Source organism: Chlamydotis macqueenii, chromosome 3 (assembly GCF_036417535.1).
Source record: "Chlamydotis macqueenii isolate bChlMac1 chromosome 3, bChlMac1.mat, whole genome shotgun sequence".
NCBI classification, from domain to species: Eukaryota; Metazoa; Chordata; class Aves; order Otidiformes; family Otididae; genus Chlamydotis; species Chlamydotis macqueenii.
Window position 1 is genome coordinate 86,030,121 of NC_141558.1, and position 24,475 is coordinate 86,054,595.

Sequence of the window (24,475 nt, forward strand, 5' to 3'; positions counted from 1 at the left end):
CCCACGCCAGAGCAGGTGGAGGCCTGAAGGAGGCTGTGGCCCGTGGAGGGCCCGCTGGGACAGCTGTTCTAGAGGGACTGCACCCCGTGGAAGAGATGACCCACGCCGGAGCAGTTTCACGAAGGACTGTGGCCCGTGGGAGGGACCCCACGCTGGAGCAGAGGAGGAATGCGAGGAGTTCTTCCCCTGACGATGATACAGCAGCGTAAAACAACGCGTGATGAACTGACCGCGACCCCCATTCCCTTCCCCCCCCCCCCGTGCCGCTCGGGAGGGGAAGGTAGTAGAGATAATGTTAAGCCCGGGAAGAGGGAGGGGTGGGGGGAGGTTATCTTGTTCCCTGTCTCATTCTCCTGCTAATTTTAGAAATAAATGAATAGTTTTCCCCAAGTCGAGTCTGTTTTGCCCGTGACGGTAACTTTAAGGATTTCTCCCCGTCCTTATCTCAAACCTTGAGCTGTTTTTTTCTTATATCATCTCCTCCTATTCTCTCGGAGGGTGGGGGGAGTGAGAGAGAGACTGCGTAGTCTGGTCCTGATCAGGGCTGAACTACGACAAACAGTATTTGCAAATCTTACGAGAAATACCTGAACAGTAGAATGCAGGAAAGCTGTAGTGTAAAGCAAAGGTTTCCACATAGGCATATTGCTAACATCCAGCAGATCCTGACTAATTCCAGAAAATGTTCTTTTCAAACTGGCACGTACACCTTGGGGAGGTTCATTTGTGAACTTTATAGCAATCTGTCATGTGAAAAAGACAAAGGTGTTTGTTTACTGAACAAAATTAGCAACATACAAAAATGTCACAACTATGTTATAGATAAAATGTAAATATTTGAAGCATTGTAGCTACAGAGTTGATACATAGTTTTGCTATGAACTATACAAAAGGAGTACCTATTAGATTAGGCCATGAAACTAATATACATTACTTTAAGATTTTGATCATAGACTTTCAGTTTATGTTGGTCAGAACCATCACTGGCATTTGTCTATCGATGTAAGAATTTTCATCAACAACCTGGAAGTAATTGCCAGGTTCTCTAACCCTGATTCAAAGTCTGAATGACAGAAGAGAACTATCCAGAATAGATTACAAGAACTCTGTTGTATATCTGGTCCCAGGACTTCACAGTAAATACAAAGAAATCTCACCTCGCCTCAGATCACATCTTTGTGTTCACAGTGGCTACTCTGTGGCTATGTCTACAGCACTAAATTAGATTCACCTGAGAACGTTCCTAGGCACTCAAGTCAGCAGGCATGGAATCTGCATTTACGGTAGTAAACTGTCACAGCCCCTTAGAATATGGCCCCTAAGTTTCATGCAAACTGCCTACTGGGAATAGTTTCTACAACATTTTAATTGTCAAACCATACCTGCAAATAATTTGAAAGAGTGCTAGCTAGCACAGGTTTTCACATCAGAGAATGTTGTAACTACTTACCCCTATGGACTATTACACTCCAGTGCTGGGTAATGTTCATGACCACACTTGAATCTATTCATTCAGACACAGACTAGCCTTACCAGAATCCAGATTCCTTGAGACACTTTTAAATGCTGGAGGAATCCAAATGAAAAAGTATTTTTCTGCTCCAACAGTAAGTACTTGTCTGCTTGGCTTGGGTAACATGGCAGCATGCATTGAAAGGTTAGTAAATGCCAGGCTGCCCACAGGCTCTGAACTGTTTCTACTTCACCTGGCAGTTTCACTATCTCCATATTTGTGGTAAAGAACTTCAATTATTTTTAAAGAGTGACCTTTCAACTTCAGTCTCACAAACTTAGTTCTGGACTGCAGAGTCCAGGCAAGCTGTTTCAGAGATGAGCTCCAGCCTTCTGCAAGGACCTGTCTGCACATGAACACACTAGAGTGTTGGACTGAATGGAACACTCACTAACCAGTCTTTCCAGACTTCAAAGGGTATCTTGTTTAGTTTTTGATGAATGTTCGGTATAAAAAACCAAATTATTCTCTCCTTTCTTCTGTGAAAAAGCTGACCTTCGGTCTGTCAGTTATTAATTTTCTGGAATCCCTGAATATGTTAATATTTTAACAAGCAATGTGACACTATAGACTGGGAAATCACATGTGAAACACTGGAGATAAATGCAGTGAAGATTCATCTAGCAATCCTCTCAGTTTTCTATTCTCACTTTTAGCAAACTGTACATTTATATACCTCACTATTCATAAACCCCTTGAAGATACAGGATGATTTCATTTTCTGTTGAGAGAATACAAGAGAATGTAGGTCCATATAGCTAGCTTTCCATATACAGTTTTTTTCCATGGTGACATACATTTCCTACTGAAGACTGTCTCCTAGATTCATTTGAGAAAGGAACCCTTTCCCCTCCTTCACATCCTAGATATTCAGTTATGTTATCTGTTTTTATTTAAAGAGAATGACTCTCTAAGGAGACTCTCACTGCTTTTAAGAGGAAAGAAGTCTATGAACACAGAAGTGACAACACACTAGCATTATGACTTAAGTACATTTCACAAAAGTTTAGGCAATTTTCCTAATGAAAAATGTCTCCTAGAGATCTACAGAACAACCATTTTTAGTTTATCCAAAGAAAAACAGGTAACGTCTTGGTAGATTATGTTTTTTGACATGTGCTGTCCATATGTCTTCTGTCCCCTTTATCCTGTATTTCAGATAGCAAAATCCAGAAGAATCTAAGAGCACTTGTGGGCATTACTCTGTTCACAAAGGCATCTGGTTGTGCAAAAAGGGATACAGGTAAAGCATGATAGTTTTGATGCACATGCTTCTGTGTACAGAATTAGTGTGAATTCACAAATACATAATGCATCTTTGAGACCTTCCAGTTACCGGTAAGAACCCTTCCTCTTTAAAGTGATATTTGCATTGTAAGGTAAGTCCATTTTTTCTTGGGCTTTTTTTTTCTTTTTCCCCCCTCCATTTATTTAATTTCCATTTACATACTTAATCTGGATAATTTTGATGGCATGAGATACCTGAATTAAATACATGTACAAACCTGTAGCAGCGTAATTGGGAATTTAGGGTGCGGTTCAGTAGTCATCCAAACCCGAAATGTCTCATTCTGTATCTCAGCAGTAAGAAGTGTCTCCAGTAGTTCATCCATAAAATCCAGTCCAAGATGACAATTCTGAAGCAACGCCCAGCCTCCCTAAATACGAATATTGGCCATCACCATACAAAATTTAGAATAAGTTATTCATAATGCTAAAACCAACTGTCTATATTAGAATCAAAATTGGTCTTGCATGTTTGGTTTTTGGGGTGGTTTTTTGTTCAGTTGCTTGAGGGTTTTTTTTTAGTTTTTTTTACTTTCATTCTATTCCTGAATATGTATTTGTATTTGATTTTGTATTGGCACTGTTAAAGCAAATAGGAAAATTAGTGGAAAAGTTATTTCCACATCCTATTTTTCACAATGAAAATAACATAACCGGAGTCAATATTCTAAGTGAAGTATCAGTGCTACCTAGTGGCAAAAAGAAGTAATTCCTGTCCTCTTCCAGGAAACCAGTGATAAGCAATGCTGCCCATCAGATCTAAAAGAATGTGAGTGGAAAAGTAACAGCCGAAATGTAATGAATACATATTTTTAAAAACTTTTTTGTTAATAACATAATCCAAAGCAAGTGTAAAGATGTGGTAACAAGACTCTAAAACTTTTCAGTTTATCTGCAATAAATGCATATGTATGAAATTCAACCTCCACACATCGATCTTATTCGGCTCCGAAGGTGCATGAAAGCTCTATTTTGATTATTATATCTCTACACCTCTGCTTATGAATTCAAATTCAATCAGCTTTTGTAGCATCACTTCAGAAGCCTGATAAATCAGAAGTCTGATATTAAAATGGGGCATTATTTAATTAGTTCTAAACAGTGATGTGTGGATTTCATTACAGCTTGTAATTTCATTTTGGCAATTTTGGTTTAGTTAATTTAAGAAGAAATAAATAACATTTGATGATAAAATATAATTGAAATATTTATGGTGAACTGATGGATATTAAAAAAAAAAAAAGATTATATGAAGGGGTTTTTTTTCCTTCTTTTATGAGGATCCACTTTTTTGAGGATGACCTTTAATCAATTTGTCACATTTCCAAATGAATCAGGCTCAGTTTTTTAAAATTATCTACCTGTAACATAGCACAGCAGTTTTAATCATATTATATACTCTTGGCAAGAAGTAGGAAAAAACCTCAGATATTTGTCTTCAAATTAACTAATTCTGTTTTGTTCTTGCAAATCTGATGTTCACATATCCCTCCCTCTGTGAAATGTGTACACCACCAAGGCATTTAGTTCAAAAATTGTTACTAGTAGCTCTACTAGAGTGCTGTTTTGAGTATCGTCGTGATTTTAATTGAGGGCAAAGAAAGGCAGAGATCCCTCTGTTTTCACCACTGTGATGAACCAGAAATTCATAAGTGGTGTACGTCTACATCCCAGTACTGGTGTCACAACATTTGGTAGGACTTAAGAGGTTATTGGGATAGAATAGAGAGAATTTCCATAACCAAGGCTGCATTAGTTAGAGAACCTTTGACTACACAGTAATGTCTAGCAAGTGTGCAGTAAAGGCCATATACAAGTATTATCCATAATAGAGAAACACAAATGAAGCAGACCGTACTATGGTCAAATGAATACATATAATGTGGCAAGAGATTTTTTTTTTTTTTTTTTTTTGCCTCAAGTGAAGATATCTCACAGGTAGCAGGGAATAAAATTGGAATTTCCTGAATTGATACTGCATGACCTTTTCTGTTTTCTGCATGAAAGACAGGAAGTCCTGGAAAGGCTCTGAAGCACTTCAGGCAGATTAAGAAGACAGAACTTTGCAGAAGTCTAAAGAAAGAAGCATTTCCTCATCCCATTGTGATTAAACATTGGGGAATAAAGTGACAAAAGAACTGTTTAGTTCAGATGGAAATCTGAAATAATCTTGATAATGAATCTGCAACAGTCTCAAAAGTACATTTGTTCTTGCAGAGTGCCCTCTGTTGTGACCTCTTTTTCACTGTTTCTCCTTCCAGAACTCTCATGGGTGAGGACAGAAACCCAGAGACTCTAATGGATGTTACACATTGTGAGGAATTCAGTTTTTAAGTCTCATAATGAATATATCTTTAACTTTTTATCTAACTTTTGAGGAATACTCCCACTGTAGGTATGAAAGCATACACTGGTTAAAAAATAGGTAATATGGTACAAATCAGATCTTTTACTGTACACAAGTCAGTTCAAGTTTCTTCAGGTGAATACTACAAGCAGTGCTGTACTCCGCATTTAGTAAGGACTAACTGTCCGTTATGGTAAATGAAAAATATGTTTCATATATCAACATAGTTCTTGCAATCTTCTACTCTCTATTAGTAGAGATATTCTAGTCCTTCAGAATACTGGAATAACAGTCTGAGAGAGTTGGGGCTGTTCAACCTGGAGAAGAGAAGGCTCCGGGGAGACTGTATAGTGGCCTTCCAATACCTAAAGGGGGCCTACAGGCAAGATGGGAAAAAAGTCTTCAGCAGGGCCTGTTGTAATAAAATGAGCAGTAATGGTTTTAAAACAGAGGGAGGTAGATTCAGATTAGATATTAGAAAAACATTTTTTATAATGAGGGTGGTGTAACACTGGAACAGGTTGCCCTGAGACATTGTAGATGCCCCATCCCTGGAAATATTCAAGGCCAGGTTGGACAGGGCTCTGAGCAACCTAATCTAGTTGGAGATGTCCCTGCTCCTTGCAGGGAGTTGGACTAGATGACCTTTAACACTCCCTTCCAACCGTAATGGTTCTATGATTCCATAACACTAATTCCTTATATTTTGATTTTACAGGCAACTCTGGCTGTATGTCTTCATTTGCAACACTGTTCATAACTCTTTGAAGTGTAACTTTTATATTGTATTGGAGGTGTCAACGACTATGTTTCTAGAGCTGCTGCTTAGACTTGTGTTTTTGCTGTTTGAGAATATCAACTGCTGTGACAAAATATACTACAGTATTTAAGAGGAAAAATTCTTAAACATTGTTTGGAAATTCTTAGACATCCTGGAACTCTTAGCCAAAAGGCAAATAAAGAAATAAAGAACAAAAAAAAATTGCTGGTGAGCAAGAGACCCTCTCACTAGCACAGATGTGAGGAAAATGTGAGGCAGTATTAGGAGCTAGTATATCCTTCTGTATCTGGACAGGCTGGACCAATGGGCTGAGGTGAACTGTATGAGGTTCAACAAGGCCAAGCGCTAAGTCCTGCACTTTGGTCACAAGAACCCCATGCAATGCCACTGGCTTGGGGAAGAGTGGCTGGAAAGCCGCCTGATGGAAAGGGACCTGGGGGTGCTGGTAGACAGCTGGCTGAACATAAGCCAGCAGCGTGCCCAGGTGGCCAAGAAGGCCAACAGCATCTGGGTTGTATCAGGAATTGTGTGGCCAGCAGAAGCAGGGAAGTGATTGTGCACTGGTGAGGCCACACCTCGAATACTGCATGCAGTTTTGGGCCCCTCAGTACAAGAAGAACATTGAGTTGCTGGAGTGTGTCCAGAAAAGGGCAATGAAGCTGGTGAGGGGTCTGGAGGACAAGTCTTCTGAGGAGTGGCTGAGGGAACTGGGATTGTTTAGTGTGGAGAAGAGGAGGCTGAGGGGAGACCTCATTGCTCTCTACAACTACCTAAAAGGAGGTTGTAGGGAGGTGGGTGTTGGTCTCTTCTCCCAAATAACTTGTGATAGGACAAGAGGAAGTGGCCTCAAGTTGCAGCAGGGGAGGTTTAGATTGGATATTAAGAAACACTTCTTTACTGAAAGAGTGGTCAGCCACTGGAACAGGCTACTGAAGGAGGATGGTGTTCCATCACCATCCCTGGAGGTGTTCAAAGAATGTGTAGATGTGGCACTTCAGGACATGATTTAGTAGGCATGGTGGTGTTAAGTTGACAGTTGGACTTGATGATCTTGGAGGTCTCTTCCAACCTTAAGATTCTATGATTCTATGATCTACAGCTTTAAGCTATGTATGCACTCACCATTTTATCTAGTAGAAACTACGCAACTTCTAGGTAGCTTTCATAGGGGAGGAAAAAAAAAAAATTCCAGTAAAGAGGTGGGATCTGCAAGTCCTGCAGGATAGAACTAGGACATGATGTCCTTTTACCTTTGGATAACTGCATAGCGATAAGAAGCTAATGTTCTGCCTTTGAAAAGCTGCTCAATATTACTGCTGGCAGAAGTATTGACTTGGATTCCACTGGCACGTGCATGACCCATAGTAGAATGTTTTTAGGAGACTTGTTTACCCTGAAATATGCTTGATAGTAAGGTGAAAATGTAAAATATTAAAGATTGCACGCAAAAGAGGTGTAAAAGAGTGCTAAAACAGACAATCAACTTATATTTCAGAGTTCTTTTCCCACCTGTTGCATTGACATCTGTATTAATTTGCGTACATGAACTTCTTGTCCTTGACCCATAGAGATGGTCCTACATTCTACAACATATTTGACATTATATGATTAATGAACATACATTCTTCAGAAAAAGTAAGGATTCAAATTAAGTCCAAAAAAGTGATATAAATACAGCACAATTAACTCCATTTTTATACAAAAATATATATTGATGAAAGCAGAATCTTTCCACCATCATATTATGCCACTATGTTTAAATTTTCTAAACAATGAAACTTTGTAAAATAACATTAAAATATATATCCACAATATTTACAGTGTTTGTAGAAGTGAAAGACTGTGACTAATGTTATTATTGTCAATGGGAATTTGTGCCAAATTTTAATTAAGTAAGCCACAGTATTTGAAATATGAACCCAGATTTTTCTTTAAGTGTAGGGAATGAAACCACATAAATGAGCACAATGCACAACTGTAAAATTACACTTGTGAACATATTAATGTGACTCATACAATGAATATATATATCTACTTCCCACTCAGTTCATATGCATAATTTTTAAAAATTTCCATATAATGTAGCCATGAAGTCCAGAATGCACAAACACAGATCTTGTGAGTATTTTTTGTTCTAAAGTAGTCTTGTAAGCAGGTTGCTGATTTTTACATTACCTGCAGTTAAGAGTTAAAACAAGAAAACAGTGTTGTCACCATGCCAGAATTAAAAACAAATAATTAATTAATATTGTCTTATAGTTATGAATTTTAAAAAATCAAAAATATAATCACTAGGAAGCATGATAACAATTTACAAAAAAAAAACCTGAGAACATTACTGTCCAACTGCATACAGAATGATCCTCAGCATACCATCTTTTATTTAAAATACTATTTTGTCTCTAAGATGATGTTTCAGGAGCAATTGTTAGTGCAACAGAATTTAATAAATACATTTCAGAAAAAAAAAAATCTCTGCAATTACTTACATTACCTTTCTGTATCTTAACACATGGCAATGAATAATTACTTCATACCTAATTTAAGCTTCCTAGCCAAGGACTCTATCTGGATACTTGGGTCAGATCCCATAGACAAGAAACAGATGAGAGGTGTTCGTGTGTCACTTTCCTCCCAAGTTTTTTCTAAATTCAAAATGACTGGTTCTGTATATTTCTCATGCAAGGAATTTGCAATATATTTCCTGGCTTGGGAAACTGTTCGATCTGGACACCAAGACCTAGAAATAAAAAAATATACCAAGATACAAATTGAATGCCTCTTCCTGTTGCAAAGACCATACTTAAATTAGAAATTTTATTCTTATCAAATGGAGATTTTTGCTTTATAATATTTGTGTGTATATATAAATACACACACACATTCATATATAGGTTTGTAGGTTTGTCTTTACAGATAGAATAGTGCTAGTAGTCTTCCCTCTACTTATGACTGTTTAATACTTTTCAGTTGCTTTAAGTAAACTTAGTAAACTAAGTTGCCTTTAGTAAACTATTTGCACTAGAATTTCCTGGTCTGGGTACCTTTATCAGGTTGGGACATTCTTCATTTTAAACAGAGGTTTTGTATCTGAGGACCCAAGTAGGGAAATGCAAGATTGTTTTTGCTCTTTAGTAAAATTATGCAGATGTTTCATTGGGTCTGTTAGCTTTTTAGGGTACAGACTCAATTCTTTTCCACTGGATTGCATTTGTGTTGGGGATAAGTTTTTATTTTTCCCATGAGAAAAAAAAAAACCCTAATATCTACTTTTCAGTTAAAGATATGACTTTGCAAAGCTTCGATTTATAGGCTCATTATTTAAAGGCTTAGGACTAAGATGCTCCCCCTTCCCTTACAGGCTGTATAGCAGAGAACAATATAGTATTTCTTCCACCAGATTCTGGTCTTTTTTACTGCACAGGTTGAATCTACTACAAAGATAAATCATGTTCTAGTAATGAATGTTGTTGGGTTTTTTGTAGTGTCTCTGATTTATTTGTTGCAGCACTTGGAAAGTATACAATGAATGCAGGGAGATACACACTCATGCATAATGCAGCTGAATGCTGCTTTGGGGAACTCCATTCTATCTCAAGTCCTGCCACAGAGATCTTAGCTGATGCAATAAAATAATTTCTAGCACACTTTTCACATAGGGCTTTTGAATACCTGTTTTGCATTTCACAAATATCTTTTTAAAATTACTTATTTAAAGTTATTTTTAAAAGTTCCTTTTAAAATATATATTTTTTTAATTTTGAAAACTATCTGAATTATTCCATTTTTTCAGTGGCTTTTTGGAGAAGGCTGCAATGTAGTTCCCAGTTTCCATTTGTCATGACATAAAAGCAAAGTTATAAAAAACATTTTTTAGAAATAACTTTTTTAGACTCTTCAGAGGATAGGTCTAAAGTGAGTGAGTTAAATCATATTTCATATAACCCAGAAATTAATGAATATTATGCTATTATGATAACAGCATATTGATAGACTGAGACACATGATGCAACCATGTACACATTTCCAAATTTTCTGAAGATGCTCACCTGATGAGTAAAAGCTTGCGAAAGGTATCAAGTGAACTATTATATCCATCAGGTATAATTTCTTCCTCAGGAGCATCTTTATCAAACCAACTTTTCCATCCCTTTTCATTACGGGCTACCTAAATTTATTACATTAACACATATATAAATGTATTTCAGCTGTAGCAAAATCCCCTTTTAAATGTATATTTTAATAAGAGTCTATTATTATATTGGGATATATTACAAGTAACATTAGGAGTCTACAGCACTTAAGACATGTGCCATGTGGATCACTGTTAAGGTATTACAAACAGAAATTTCAGTATTAAGATGCAGGCTCTTAAGCTATTCAGTTATCCATGGATTCCCCTCCTGAACACATGCAGCTACTTAAGAAAAAAAACAATGATTAGCAGAAGGATTCTATGCTGCAAGAGAAACATACTGTGATTAATTTATTTCTTTTGATCACAAAGTACTCAGAGGAACAGAAAAATCTGTCCCTGTACAGTCCTGCTAGCCAAAGAATCACAAATTAAAAATAACAGGCTCTGGTAAGCTTTTGACTTGAGAAAGAATAAGTCTGACCACAAATATCATCATTATTTAGGCACCTCTTAGAACCCATGACTTAATAGGACAAGGGATACTGGTGGACAGAACAGAATGAAAACTGGTATCGAGTCAAGCCTTTAATGCAGTGACCGAGTAGAGTCAGCTGCTGCAATATTCTCAGATCACTGGAAAGAGAACAAGGAACACACTGATACCATCTGTTCTGAAACACAATTCCATATGCCTATTAAAAACCAAGGAGCTCTGTCCAGTTGACTGAGTTGGTTTCAAATAGAAGTTATCTCAGAACAACCTACACCAAGAATGGACTGAGAGAGGAGTAGAAATGAACATGCAGGGACCTCTTCCAACCATGTATTTTCTACAGTGAAACTCATTCAGAGAGATTCATAAACATCAAATGTCCCTTTCTGAACTATAATCCAAGTCTGAGGAAAAAAAACCAAACTACTTTATAAGCAAATAGCTCAGTTGTACATTAACTGACATCAACCTGGGCACATGCTAGGAAAGGATTCAGAGGAGGTACCTTCTTAAAGCTGGCCACAAGAAGTACATTATTGAGCTAAAGGAACTTTAGTTGACTTAGGAAAATCATTAAGCTTTCATATCATTAAGCTGAGCATACAAATTTTAAGGTTTTTTTTCTTACTTTAAATTGTTTTCTGTTTGTATCTAAATGAATAATGATACAGTTGTACTTAATATGATGAGTCAAATAAAACAGCACATCTAATGGATTCAAATAAGTCTTAAAAAGATGTTATTTCCATATTTGCATTTTTTAATTGATATCCTAGTTGGCATCCTCCCAGATTCCATCTCTATCTATTACTAAAATTACCTAATTGTCACTTTTCAACTTGTAAATACATGGTGATTTTAAGTTAGTGATAAAAGATTAGTCAAAAAATAAGCCTTTTGGGGTAACATGGTTGCCTAAGTATTTCGGAGTCTAAAATTTTGTTTGCACCAATTCTAGAAATGTCCTATAACAGAACCATTACAATCTACAAATTAAAAGGAAAATACGTAATTCATAACCCCATGGCTACATTTAAATAACGTCAGCAAGTGTGCAGGGGCATAGTACCCTAACAACCTAGAGTGAAGGCCTAACTAGAATTCCTCCAGCTTTCTCCTAACTCAGTATCCTGGTTTTGATACCTTCAGAAACCAAAACCTGGAGGATATGGGCTGGTATGTATCCAGATCTTGCCTTGATACAGAGTTGGAAAACAGCCAGAACCACTTCCAGGTACATTATTTAGATCAAACTTCTGCTACCCTTCAGGGCACTAAGTGCTGTCACAACATGGACTTGGCTGAACAATGCTGTAACAGCAAGAACTTAGTGTCCTGGCTATCAGCCTGATTAATGAGGAGTGCTTAGGAGGTATAGAATGATAAATACCTAGGGAGTAAGTAAGAGAAGTTTACCAAAGTAATGAAAATAATTGATAAACGTGTCATAAGCTTATGTGCGTGTAAATTCATGTATGTCTTAATAAAATAAATAGTATTTTTATAGCTAGCTCGTCATATCTGAATAACATGTTAACTTTGGAATGGAAATGAGTATTTAAAAACAAGCAGCAAACAATTTACTTGTAAAAATCTATCAGACTTAAGACATAAAACATTGTAACATAAAACCTAACATTCATAGATTAACTTTCTCTTCCTTTTTGATACCTCTACTTTTTTATCCTTTCTCCTTATTTCTGTCTCTCTTTCACTGGCTTCCTTTTTTACTAGTTCTTTGCTCCTGTTTTCTTCTCTTTCTACCTCAATGACTATAATACAAAATACAATAAAGCAGATAAAAAAAAAACATAGAGGAAATAAATATACCCCCATTCATGCTACCTAACTGTTAATTTCTATGCCTTTACTGTGTATCCTCTCTGACCTTGTTCTTACATATTTCTCTTGTGTATTCTAAATGTAAAATATGGGAGATTATGATTGGGAAACTGGTTATTAACATTAAAAAGATAATTACTAGATATCACCTGATTCAAAATTTCTGCAAACTGTGGAAGTTTGCTCAATTCCACTAGGTTTAGCCACATCATGTCAAGAATCCAGCGGAAAGGTTTGGGTGGGCAAGCCTGTAGATCCAATGCTGCACCTCCTGTAGATAAAAACATTCTGATGAAATACACATGACATTCCAGAGGTCAAGATATATTTGACATTTCTTTCTACATTATGTTTTCTGGCACATGTTATTTTCACTGGGGTACTAATTGCACTCTTGTGTACTTAGCATTTATTTCATAAGATCATAGGATAATTTAGTCTGGAAGGAACCTCAAGAAGTCTTTAGTCCAACCTGTTCAGAGCAGGGTCAGCTATGTGATAAAATCAGGTCTTTATTCTGTCTGGTCTTGAAAACCTCCAAGGATGGTGACTGTACAACCTTTCTAGACAATATATTCTAATGTTTATCTGTCTTCATAATGATCATAATGATAAAAATTCCCCTTACAGGCACTCTGACCCTCTCTTTTTTTTTTTTTTTTTTTTTTTCCAGTTTATTTCTGTGGTCTCTCATCTTCCTACTCTGCACCACTGTGAAGAGCCAGGCTCTGTCTTCTTAATGGTTGGAAGGCTACTATTGGGTCTCCCCTAAGCCTTCTGTTTGCCAAGTTGAACAAGCCCAGTTCTCTCAGCTTCTAATCTTAGATCAAGTGTTCCATATTAGTTTATTGTTATAAGTTTATACAATGATAATGATTATATTTGAAGTATGTATTAAAGTATTTAATAATTTTTCCTTTTAATCACTGCTGACAGTACAGTAAAGATTATTTTGTATTTATCTGAAAGATAAAAATATTCCCCTAAAGACCTTCCCTTAGACAGTCTATATTTTATCCCACTATTCCTAAAAGGAACAGAAATTGAAAAGAAAGTCTTATTTTCTCAACTGCAAACTTCTTCCTCTTCTCTAATGAAATGCATAGTTATAATATCTAAAGAATGTTACACGTTAGCAAAGCCTGGATAGCCAGTAGATAGCGCACGTGTTTCATATCCTCTGATAAGCAATTGAAGAGGATATACAGAGAAATACATCTGGGATAAGATTGCAATTCGATTTTAAACAGATTAACTTTTAACTTTTTACCATAATTTTCTTCTTTTTGTATCTGCCTGATCCCCAGTCCACCACTAATTAATTAATTTTACCTCTTGGGAAAACTAGAGGGTATTGTTCCAGTGGTGTCCAGAACTAAGATCATTTATTCATTTAGGTCATTGGTATAACAAATTTCACCAACTTGTTACAAACAAACTAAAAAATCACTTTGGAATAGTAACTATTCTTTTTAAGCACTTATACATATGTGAGCATGTATGTGTGTGTATACAGTCTATATATATGAGCTGTAATTATTTCAATACTTCCCAATTATTCATAGATGCTTACCAAAAAATACATACATAAATATATAGGTAGTTCTTTTTCAGTTATATAATGTAAAACACCTAATATATTAATATATTAATAAATATATCCCAAATATATTCATATTTTACAAACTGTGTCTAATTATTCTATAGATTATCAAAAGGTTTTAACACAACAATCACTGGAGTGACAAGGAGATTAGAATATTAATTTCTTCAATAAAGCACAAATTTTGCAATTTAAGAAATTACCGAGAAGACGTTATATATTGTATTTCTGACGCAGCTAAAGAACTAAGACTTATTTTAAAGCTCTGACACATTATAAGAAAGAGTTTATGGTGCTGCAAATGTTATAATGCAACAAATTCTTTATGATTTTCCTAAAGTCTGTTCTGCCTACATTACAGACTTTATGGGGAAAGATTTGATTCTTTGAGATGTTTTCCTGCAGGCTTCCAGCATGCAAGACTTTTATTTATATTATCAGTGATGATTTTCAGGAAAGAGTAGCTCTGCTTCTTTTAAAAGAATAAACACAGGATTCAGAAAGACTAAATAGTTTCCTAGCTACCTGAACATCCTTAAGTATAAACAGAAGATTCACCTTGCTGAATCTGGACATTAGTATGCCAATAGGAACAGCTAACATCAAAAGAAAGTAAAAGTTTCAATGAGTGGGCAGTAAACAGGTCTTAGGGAAGTTTTTGCTTTTGTGGAAATTTTAAAACCTTAATATTTTGAGGCACACTTATTCAATGAAGAATAGGAATTACAAAAGTGCAAACAATTTTTTTTTTCTCATTGTAATACTTTATATTCTTGCTATTAATATACATATCTAATATTTTGATAAATCCTGCTAAGTTATCATGGTTAGTCATTTGTTAAGTTAATGAATTAAATATGGAATGCATGAAAAAGTCTTTTCTTTTATTGGTTTTCATTTTGCCATTCATAGGCATATGTCAAAACTTCCAGCATCTAGAAAAATTTGCGCAATGCTTTCCTCCACATATGGATACAGTTAGATATAATAAAGAAACAGAATTAGATATGATTAATACACAATTTGAATGCTTTCATGAACTACTGAAGGGCCCAATAAAGGGCAAATTCTTGTTCAAGAATGTGAAGTTACTATGTACAAATCCAAATTACTTCTGTCATATAAAAATGCAAAGCTACTTCGTGTGCTTTTATTATGAAGTTTTCCTACTGTTGCAATTTTTCTCCTTCCCAGAGATGACAAGCTTCAGTAACCTCACAAAAAGAAAGGGTTGCTTCATGAAATTGAAGGTGCAAATACTGATTTTTCCTGCATTTCCTGTAACTACCTGCTGAAGTTCCCTTCAAGCATCCTCTTATGTCTTTGGCATTAGGATATATGGTTTGAAACAACCACCTAGGATCCATGCAGGGATCCCAGAATTTCCTCTTTGTCTCAGCAAAATGTAATAATGGAAAGCAAAGAGAGAATAACCAAAAGTGTTTACACAAATCTCGAATCCATTATTAGCATTATTATTATAAAATGATACCCTGTTCAAGAATGACATCTTTTGCAAATTTAATACAATAGGCCAACAGGAATATTTTTGCACATTACTGAATTCTGTGAGAGAATCACAATCACTGTAGCCAAAAAGACCTTTCTTAATTTTAAAATGTAATCATTAATTGTCTACAAAATAGCCTACTTGGCAATATTTATCCATTTTATTCAAGTCAACAAAGACAAAGATGTTTTGCAATTCCTCTGTAACATGCTCTCTAGTATTTCTGGAACTTCTTAGTAACACATATTTTCTGCTAGAAAAGATCAAATTCTTCACTTGTGCCAGTCCCCACTTTCTACTGACAAAGGACACAGCCTACCTAAGTGTCAAGATACCTACAAGATTGTCAGTGAACAACATAGATTTTCTCATATATTTTGGATTTTGTTTCTTTCTATGGTTTTAACAAAAATTCTATGCCGCCATCATGGGAAGCTATTTTCCTACAATTTGTGGACCTGCTTTCTCTGGTTTGCTGACTTAAGGTTATCTTCAAGGTACACCACTAAAACATTCAGGAAGGGCCTAGTGTTTGGCTTTATATGGAATACACTAAATAAAATTAAATTCAATTCATGTACGTTAGCAGAAGGAAAGATTTAGAGTTGCTAATCTCTTGACACTAGCTGAATAATGAGTTCTAGAGACTTCTTCATTTCAAATAGCAATGCTTATTTCACTGAGACATTCCCTGATAATACAGCTGATGATAAGCCATGAAAGCTTTCCTGCAAAGAAGTGGAAAGCAGAGGAAGAGAGATTTATTTTTCGAATAAATCCTATTTTCAGCTGCCCAATGATGTTTCCTAACATGGCATTCATTTTGCACCCAGAACTGCGCATCCAAGGAAGAAAATTGAACAATTCATTCACTGCAGAAGATACCTAAGAGTCTAGGACAATTTGGCTAAGCATCTGCCCACTTCCCAACCTGATTAAATATCATGTGAATAATTATAGAAAACATATTGTTAGTTTGGTTTCATTTCATACACTAGAAGATTTTCTCAGTCTCATTTTATACACCAGAAGAATTTCTCACTATCAAATCAACTGTGGTAAAGCTAGGCAGGAAATTGCAATCATATGTTCTACACAAAAGTACTCCTGTATTTTATCAAAGATTCTCATAATTTAAAAAGCACTTTCTGCTTCAGATGCCCAAGGTATGTTTTCCTCTGGCAAAACAAGAATCCCTGAGCTGAGAAGCCAAGAAATATAGTTCCTTGTCTAATGCTTTACTAAAGCAGACAGTTAATTTTAAAAGCATTTCCAAGCATGCCCTGCTGACATCAGTGGTAAATTGGTAGCTGAATACCATTCTCAAAGGAAAAAAACATTATGAAAAACTGGAAAGCAAAACAGAAAGTGAATTTAATCTTGTTCCCTACCCATTTTATTCGTTAAAGGCAGATAGTGATCTTCAAATCCAGGCTCGCTACTTTGACACTAGACCTTTGCAAGATTCATTTCAACACTGTAAAATTCAAACACACGGGCCTCTGCATAAGCAATCCTGATCTCATTTTTCAGCAGAGGCACAAATTTACAGGGTACAGGGAAGCAGACCTGGCCAATTGGGCCACAGAAACACATTATATTCTCTAAACGTCAGTCTTAGCTTGTTGGCAAAAGTCAGGAAAATCTCAAGCTGAAACTGATAAAAGACTGTTTGTAGGACCTCCTGAACTTTATGTGGATTTGTTCTGGCAACTTAAAAGACAGCTTTATTCAACTCCATCAAAGCAGAGAAGCAAGAGAGCAAGAATTAAACTAATTTATAAAAATAAGAATACAGATATAATATAAAAATATAGAATTATTAAAATAATTAATGAAAAGAAGTAGAACTATTATCTTGATCTCAGGATAGAACACAGCCTGGGTAAATGGCGGAGGTAGAACTGTGATAGGGAACTGCATCTAACTTCAGTGGACCACAGCAAGGACAAGGACAAGGCAGCTCCCACAGAATCACATGGTAGGAACCATGCAGCCAAAAAAACCCATACTTTGAAACAGTATAAAAGTTTAAAAATTTGAAATTAGCTCTACATATTACACAATTTTTAGAACTTACCTCTAACAAGTGCATGGAATTCACTGGTTTTCACATGTCCCCTCTCAAGATCAATTTTTAATGTCAGGAGGAGGGAAAAGAGGAATTTGTGGTTTTCATACAAGCCTCTGACAGAATATGAGTAAATTTCAAAGGTAAGATCCTCAATAATATTTGAGATTCTTTTCTGAGGTAAAGGAGACTTCTCAGATCTGAATCATTAAAACAAAGCACAAAGAAAGCATGTTAATAACTGCAAATACATTGGAAAGAAAAATATTTGAATAGCAGAAAAATCTGTGTCTTCCTACTTGGCCATGGACTGATCAAATAACTTCAAAAACTGAGCCAGTGAAGTTTGATACATATTATTGACCATGCTCATTTCTGTAATAAGAAAATAAAGAATGCTTCCACGTGTAGCAGCAGGTCGATACTCCTCTTGAGCAGTGTTAATCTTCACTTCAGTTTCTGCTGCCACAGACAACTTTTCAGCTACTTCAGCAGCTGTTTGCTTAGTTGTTTGCAGAACACCAATCAAGGATTCATCATCTACTAGTGAACCTAAAAAGTAAAATTTTTGATGTTTAGAACATATTTATAACAATTTTTCACTTCACTGATGTAAAAATTTAAAGGCCAAATTACAGGAATTATTTATTTAAAAAAAAGGAAATTATTTACTGAATTACAGAAAGCTTTTTAAATGGAGGCCAAACAGGATGTGTAACACTAAAAATTATTTTTATGTTCAACATGCTGAACAAATGCATTCAACTTACAGCAATATAAATGTATCTATACCAACAGTTTTGCAGCATGTACTAGAGAAGTCAACTTTCTTATGCACATACCATACATATTCACAGACAGTACTTCAATTATTTTAAAGTCTGTTGATTGGTACACTCAAAATCAAAAAGACTTAGGGTCCTAAAGGCAATGGTCACACAACAGTATTCATCCATCTCAAGTACCTACTGATTGATTTACTGGAAGTTACCACCTTCTTTTTCCACCAAAGAGACAGTAATTGATCATGTACAGGCTCCTAACATACTGCAAAAGACTTTCAACACTATTTAAGCTAGCTCATTGTACTTTGCATTTATAATGATCAAGGATTTGCCCATGATCAGATACCTTATTTTATTTGAGGGGCAGAAAGCTCTCAAGAAATTGATTTCTTTTTTTTTTCACAAAACTTGTTTAGGTGTTAAAAATAATTAGTGTCTAGGGTTGTATACAGTGGCATGCTATAGTACCTAATCCCTCATACACCAGTAAATCACCATACTTCAAATTTCTACCATTAGATGTTCTCTTATTGTATCTTGGATGGATAAATCAATTTCTGTATGGAAAAGTTCTAATGTGATTCATCTTAATCTGCCTGATCTGCTTAATCCTAATTCTTTTACACTTTGATACAGAACCTCTGGTTGCACTCAGTTTGTACAGAAGATTGTCTTCCAGTTCTTTCATCTTTCTCTTATTAAAAGCTACATCTTCCATGAGTTGAATTCGTTCTGCCTCTAGTTCCTATTATTAAAAACAAGAAAATGACATGACACTTTATGGACTCTAACTATGAGTCATACTTAAAATTCAGTTGCTCATTTTTCAAGTTAATGAAATGTGCATTTTACTTTTTAAGGTATCTAAAATGAGTTTTTATAACATCCTTTTTTTTTTTTAAGCAGTGTTTATTCTGTATCTTATGAAGTACCTTATCAATGACAAATGCTTGTGCTTAATTGTTTGTGTCATACTGAGAGCCATACGTAGAAGGTCCTCTAGGTTATTTGGAAATTTTTATACTGAATCTGAATAAAAATTTAGAAAATGGCTGATGTCTTTTTTTTCATTTGAGTACTTCTTTTTCCCTACATAAGAAAAAGTTAAATATTTAAAAAGTTCAGCATCACTATAGTTTGTGTGTACTGTTAGTTTACCTGTTTCTCAGTAAGAATTACTCTTCTCAGCAACTGATTCTCAAGTCCTTTCATTGTAACAGTAAAATCAATAATTGATGTTTTTGCATTAATTTCAGGTGTGAAAGCAGGATTGGGTAGCTTTGTAGTAATGTACAGTCTAAATGAACTCATAACTTCTACTTCCTTATCACCAACTTTCACCTGTTGAGTAAGTTAGAATAGCATTAAGCAGAGGAAAACAAACTTTATTCGACTCGATAATATTGACCAGAAAAAAAAAATTACTTTAAATTTATTTGAAATGCCAAAGTAAGTAAGTTTAATTCACAATTCAAATTTGTCATGAGAGTAACAATCAAGGACCAAAGGTAGCAGTTAGGGTATGTTGTAAAAGTACCATTCCCCTCTAGGTAAATACAGGGATTACTTCCACTGTGGGTTCTAATTAATGGCTTCAGAATAATTTGATTTAGGTTTTGTGCTTCTAATCACACCTCAAATGAAGATGGTAGAAATAATTTTTCTTTTGTGTTCAGGGAAAAAAAAGAAATTATTTGATCCAACAACGGAACATAAATTATTGGAAATTAATTCTATGTTTATTAAGACTAAGCAGATCTTAAATAATCTTTCTAAAGGAACTACAAATGTATTGAGAGTTTTCCATGGAAATTTTCACAAAAGTTAAGATATTCCAAATCAGCAATCTAACTTGAAAGCTGCATATGCACAAGGAAATTTGGTCACTGCGTGTGACTCTCCAAGGCCACTTCAAATACCTGGCTTAAGAAGGAGTAGGACCAAACCACTCTCTTAAGTATACTGTTTGCTCTGACATTCAAAGTAAAACTACCTCACAAAAATAGCAATCGTTTTATTTTCATTATCATCAACAATCTGGTCTACCATCTCTCTCATATCTCAGCCAGTTAATTAAGATGATTTGAGAAAAATATATATGGAAATATAGAGCATGTGCAGTCATTTTATTTTGGATTGTTTGAAATTGTTTTTAAAATTTGGGATTGATTTCTTCATCTAATGAAGGTTAGAAAGACTAATGATTTTTCAAGGTTGGGAATATACCTAATATTATTAATAAAACTTCATCCTCTTTTGCTTCTTCCGTCAGAAAACAGTTCTATCCCAGATTAAAGATTCTGCAGTTACTATAACCAGGGCTCCACACTAGGAAGAGAGAGCTCTTTTCAATTCTGTTAAAAGACATTAAATGAAATTGCTTGAAAATTATTAGAAAGTATTGTAAGTATTTAATAGGTGAAATATAACTGGTTCCAGTTTGGAATCTTCAGTAGTAACTTCAGATTCATGAACTTACTACTCAGCTGAGGCCTTGTCTCCTGTATTTTATTAGTTGTTTGATTCTTCACACTACTCTACTGAATACAAAATTCACCTGATTCAGCAGAGGTTTGGAATAAAAGTGTATACTACCATTAATCTCAAAGATAACTACTTATTCTAGGTCTTTTGTTTGATTACTAACCTTAAAAGAAGTTCCAGATTTCATGAAATTCTTTTCTAATATATTATCAAGGACTGGATCCAACTCTTCACCTACATCTTCAATCATGAGTGATCGTCCCAGTGAAAGACTATCTTCTAGGTGTGTACGGAAATACTTGTCATTCAAAGTTGTTACCTCGAAAAGCAAATTATAAATTGATATAAGGTTAAAAACATTTTTTCAAAGTCTTACATGAAAACCACAGATCTAACGATGAAAATTTTTCATTGTTTTTGTTAGTTGCATTTTAAAGAAAGTAATAAATGTTGACCATGCAGCAATTTATGCAGAAATACTTCTTATGTATACAATGAAAAGTATCATAAAGAGGTGAATTAAAAGAAAGATTAGCTGTAATGGAATCTGTAAAACTTCATAATGAGAGTAAAAATGTACCAAGTAAAACTGGTACAGCTTACTGGGACTTGAAGATGTTATGTGCATTTTTTAAATCAGAGATGTCTAACTTTTAATTTTCTATTCTATGTCCTGAGGACTATTTTTCTAATTTTAGCTTTGAAGTGTTGAGAAATTCTTTCCGGAAACCTGAATTCAGTCTAACAGATGAATTGCTGTTACAATTTTATGAACTCAGATATTTGAAATATCATGAAATGGGATTCATAATACATGAAATGACTAAAAGGCATTAATAAAGATATAAAACACTAATTTTGTATTGCTTCCTATATTTGGACTTTCGAAAAGTTCTCACATTGTTTTCAGGATTTTCTCTACAGCTACGAAATAGGGCCATTCTACTGGAAAATAGCTTTGCAGAAAACGACCTTGTGGTCCTGGTGGACAAGTTGTTTATGAGCCAACAATCTGCATTTGCAGCAAAGGCCAACAGTATTCTGGGCTACATTAAGAAAAACATTACCAGCAGGCTGAGGAAGGCAATCCTTCCCCTCTGCTCAGTACTGGAGACACATATCTGGAGTCCTCTGTTCAGTTCTGGGCTCTCCCACATAAGAGAGACCTTGAAGTGAATCCACCAAAGGACCACTAAGATTAAGGGATTGGAATACTTGACATAAGGGGAAAGCTGCGAGGGCTGCGACTATTTAGGCTCAAGAAGGCTCACAAAGGTATTTACCTATGTATATATGTATATAAACACCTGGTGGGTGAGAATGAGAACAGGGAGACAGACTCCTTTTAGTGCCACACAGTAAGACGATAAGATGCAATGAACACAAATTGAAATATAGGTAACTCCATTTAAACATAAGAAGAGAAAGACAAACACCTTTATTGTGATGGTGATTGAACACTGAAACAGGTTACCCAGAGAGGTGGTGAAGTCTCCATCCTTGGAGGTACTCAAAACCCAACTGGACATAGTCCTGGGCAACCTGCTGTAGTAGATCCTGCTGTGAGCAGAGAGGCTGGACTAGATCTTCAGAGATCCCTTCCAACCTCAACTTTTCTGTGGTTCTGACAGTTTGCTTTATTAGCAATAAAATGATAAGCAAGAAACTCACATTCACTTTATTCCAAGACTTAAAATCTTCAAAATCTAAAGATCCTAAAACCTCCAAAATTTATTGAGATTCAGGAGGACATGTGAGACTGCCACACTCAGGTTAAGGGTTTATAAAATGCAGGTTCCTTTTCTCATGCTACTTCATTTGTTAAAAATTCATTTGTGATGCAAACTACAGGTGACATGTGAACATCTTTGTATTATATTTCATGAACAGATATTTAATCCTATTGGCATAAGCCATAAAAGAGCTATTAAAATTGCAGTAACATTAGGATAGACATATTCGTCTTGGGTTTGGTTTCAATTGTATGTCTTCAATTTACTTTTCCAGCAGTAACTTCATGTATGAATTCCATCTTGGGTTCTAAATTCTGGACTGTATCAGTTTAAGTACTTTGCCTACATTTTTAAGGCTGTAAATTATCCTGCCTTTGTCTGTAATCTTAGTAATAGCTGCCCAATTTACTCTCATTTGATAGTTTAATATTATACTCTTTTGCTACACTTTTTACAACTTTGCCCTCTGTATAGGGAAAGTACCAATTAATTTTGGACACAAGACTACCTCCTTCTCTTTGATATTTCTTGCTACATTTCATACCAGTAGTTACTTACCATATAATCTTTTCCAAATACTTGAATGGAATTTACAGCTTTTGTCAAGTTCCCTGCTGATGCATCTACATCACTGTCAGTCTCTATACAAGTTAAAGTTATCTCAGACTTGTGTGAGTTACACTGACTCAAATGCAGACACACCCTAACACAATATTTGAATATATTATTCCTTTAAATCACTGTTCACCTGTAATTCATTTTCCTGTTCTTTCTTTTTAATCCATGTTTTTCCTTGAGTTTGTGGGTCTACCAAAAGGGGGTATCTAGTTGCCTTAGTGACAATGATACCATTCTGAATTGAGAGATCATTTCCAGGCAGTCCTTGAAGATTCCACTCACTAATCTGAAGAATAAAAAAAAAAAGAAAAAAAAATAATAAAAAAAAAGTAGCTTGGAATAAAATCTCGCTGGAATTATCCTTCAGTTACGATTGTTCTAAGAAATAATGGGGACATCAAGCCAAAGGGGATGCGTATCTGAACCTACTAAAAAGTGATTAATGCAGATGGAAAAATATTTCCAGGATTTTATTTTTATGGATGTTTTTAACTAGATAGAGTGATAAAAACATGTTTTAAAAGTGTAAGAAAGTCAAAAGGCAGGTTGACAGCCAAATTAAATGTTGGGAACAATTAAGAGAAAACCAGGCTAAAAAAGTTTTTGAGGATTAATATTTACTGAAGAAAACTTGAAGATTCTGGTATTGCTCTCTGGTTTCTTACACATTCACAGTGAATTAAAAGACTTTATGCATTCTTTTTTAAATGTTCTCTTTAACATAAAATTTATTTTTGAAACCAGATGCAGATAATATTGACAGAACCAAAAGCTAACAGTCAAACCCACTGTTTTAGTTTATATGTGATCTATTGCTGTGGTGATGGGTTCTCAAAATAAGGTACTTGAAAGTGCACTGTCTTACTGGCAATATGTCACTTGTTTATAATACATGAGTTGTTTATCTAATGTCGTGGTTTTGTTAGTGAGGGGGGGCCCAAGGTGGTAGCTTCTGTAGGAAACTGCTAGAAGTCGCTCCCCTTTGTTCAGTGGACTCGGCCGGGCCTAGGGCGGACCTGCTGCTGGCCAAGGCCGAGCTGATTGGTAGCAGAATGTTCCGTGATAACGCCTCTGCGATAACGTATTTAAGAAGGGGAAAACAGAAAAAAAAGAGAGAAGAGAAGATGTCAAGAAGCTGAGCGGGGGCAGAGGCGCAGAGGGGGAGGCGCAGGCCTCATGGGCCTTGCAGGCCTCACCCTCTGGCCTCTCGCCAGGCAGCCAACTGGGCCCGACTCAGTCCAGCCCGGCTGCAAGAAGTGGAAAGGAGATG

At 35.5% G+C, this 24,475-nt stretch overlaps 1 protein-coding gene across 2 annotated transcripts in view; it reads right to left on the minus strand.

The window, feature by feature from the left end:
- DNAH8 (dynein axonemal heavy chain 8) overlaps positions 1-24,475 on the minus strand; it is a 147,300-nt gene that overhangs the window by 14,902 nt on the left and 107,923 nt on the right. For both annotated transcript variants that reach the window (XM_086743430.1, XM_086743429.1), the window contains exons 74-85: positions 23,336-23,491; positions 21,018-21,173; positions 19,529-19,711; positions 19,010-19,115; positions 17,885-18,137; positions 17,595-17,785; positions 12,551-12,672; positions 9,978-10,096; positions 8,466-8,668; positions 7,438-7,511; positions 3,019-3,171; positions 588-743 (exon numbers count right to left, since the gene is read on the minus strand). In XM_086743430.1, coding sequence (XP_086599556.1) covers positions 588-743; positions 3,019-3,171; positions 7,438-7,511; positions 8,466-8,668; positions 9,978-10,096; positions 12,551-12,672; positions 17,595-17,785; positions 17,885-18,137; positions 19,010-19,115; positions 19,529-19,711; positions 21,018-21,173; positions 23,336-23,491 — 1,872 coding nt within the window. The remainder of the gene's footprint in view (positions 1-587; positions 744-3,018; positions 3,172-7,437; positions 7,512-8,465; positions 8,669-9,977; positions 10,097-12,550; positions 12,673-17,594; positions 17,786-17,884; positions 18,138-19,009; positions 19,116-19,528; positions 19,712-21,017; positions 21,174-23,335; positions 23,492-24,475) is intronic.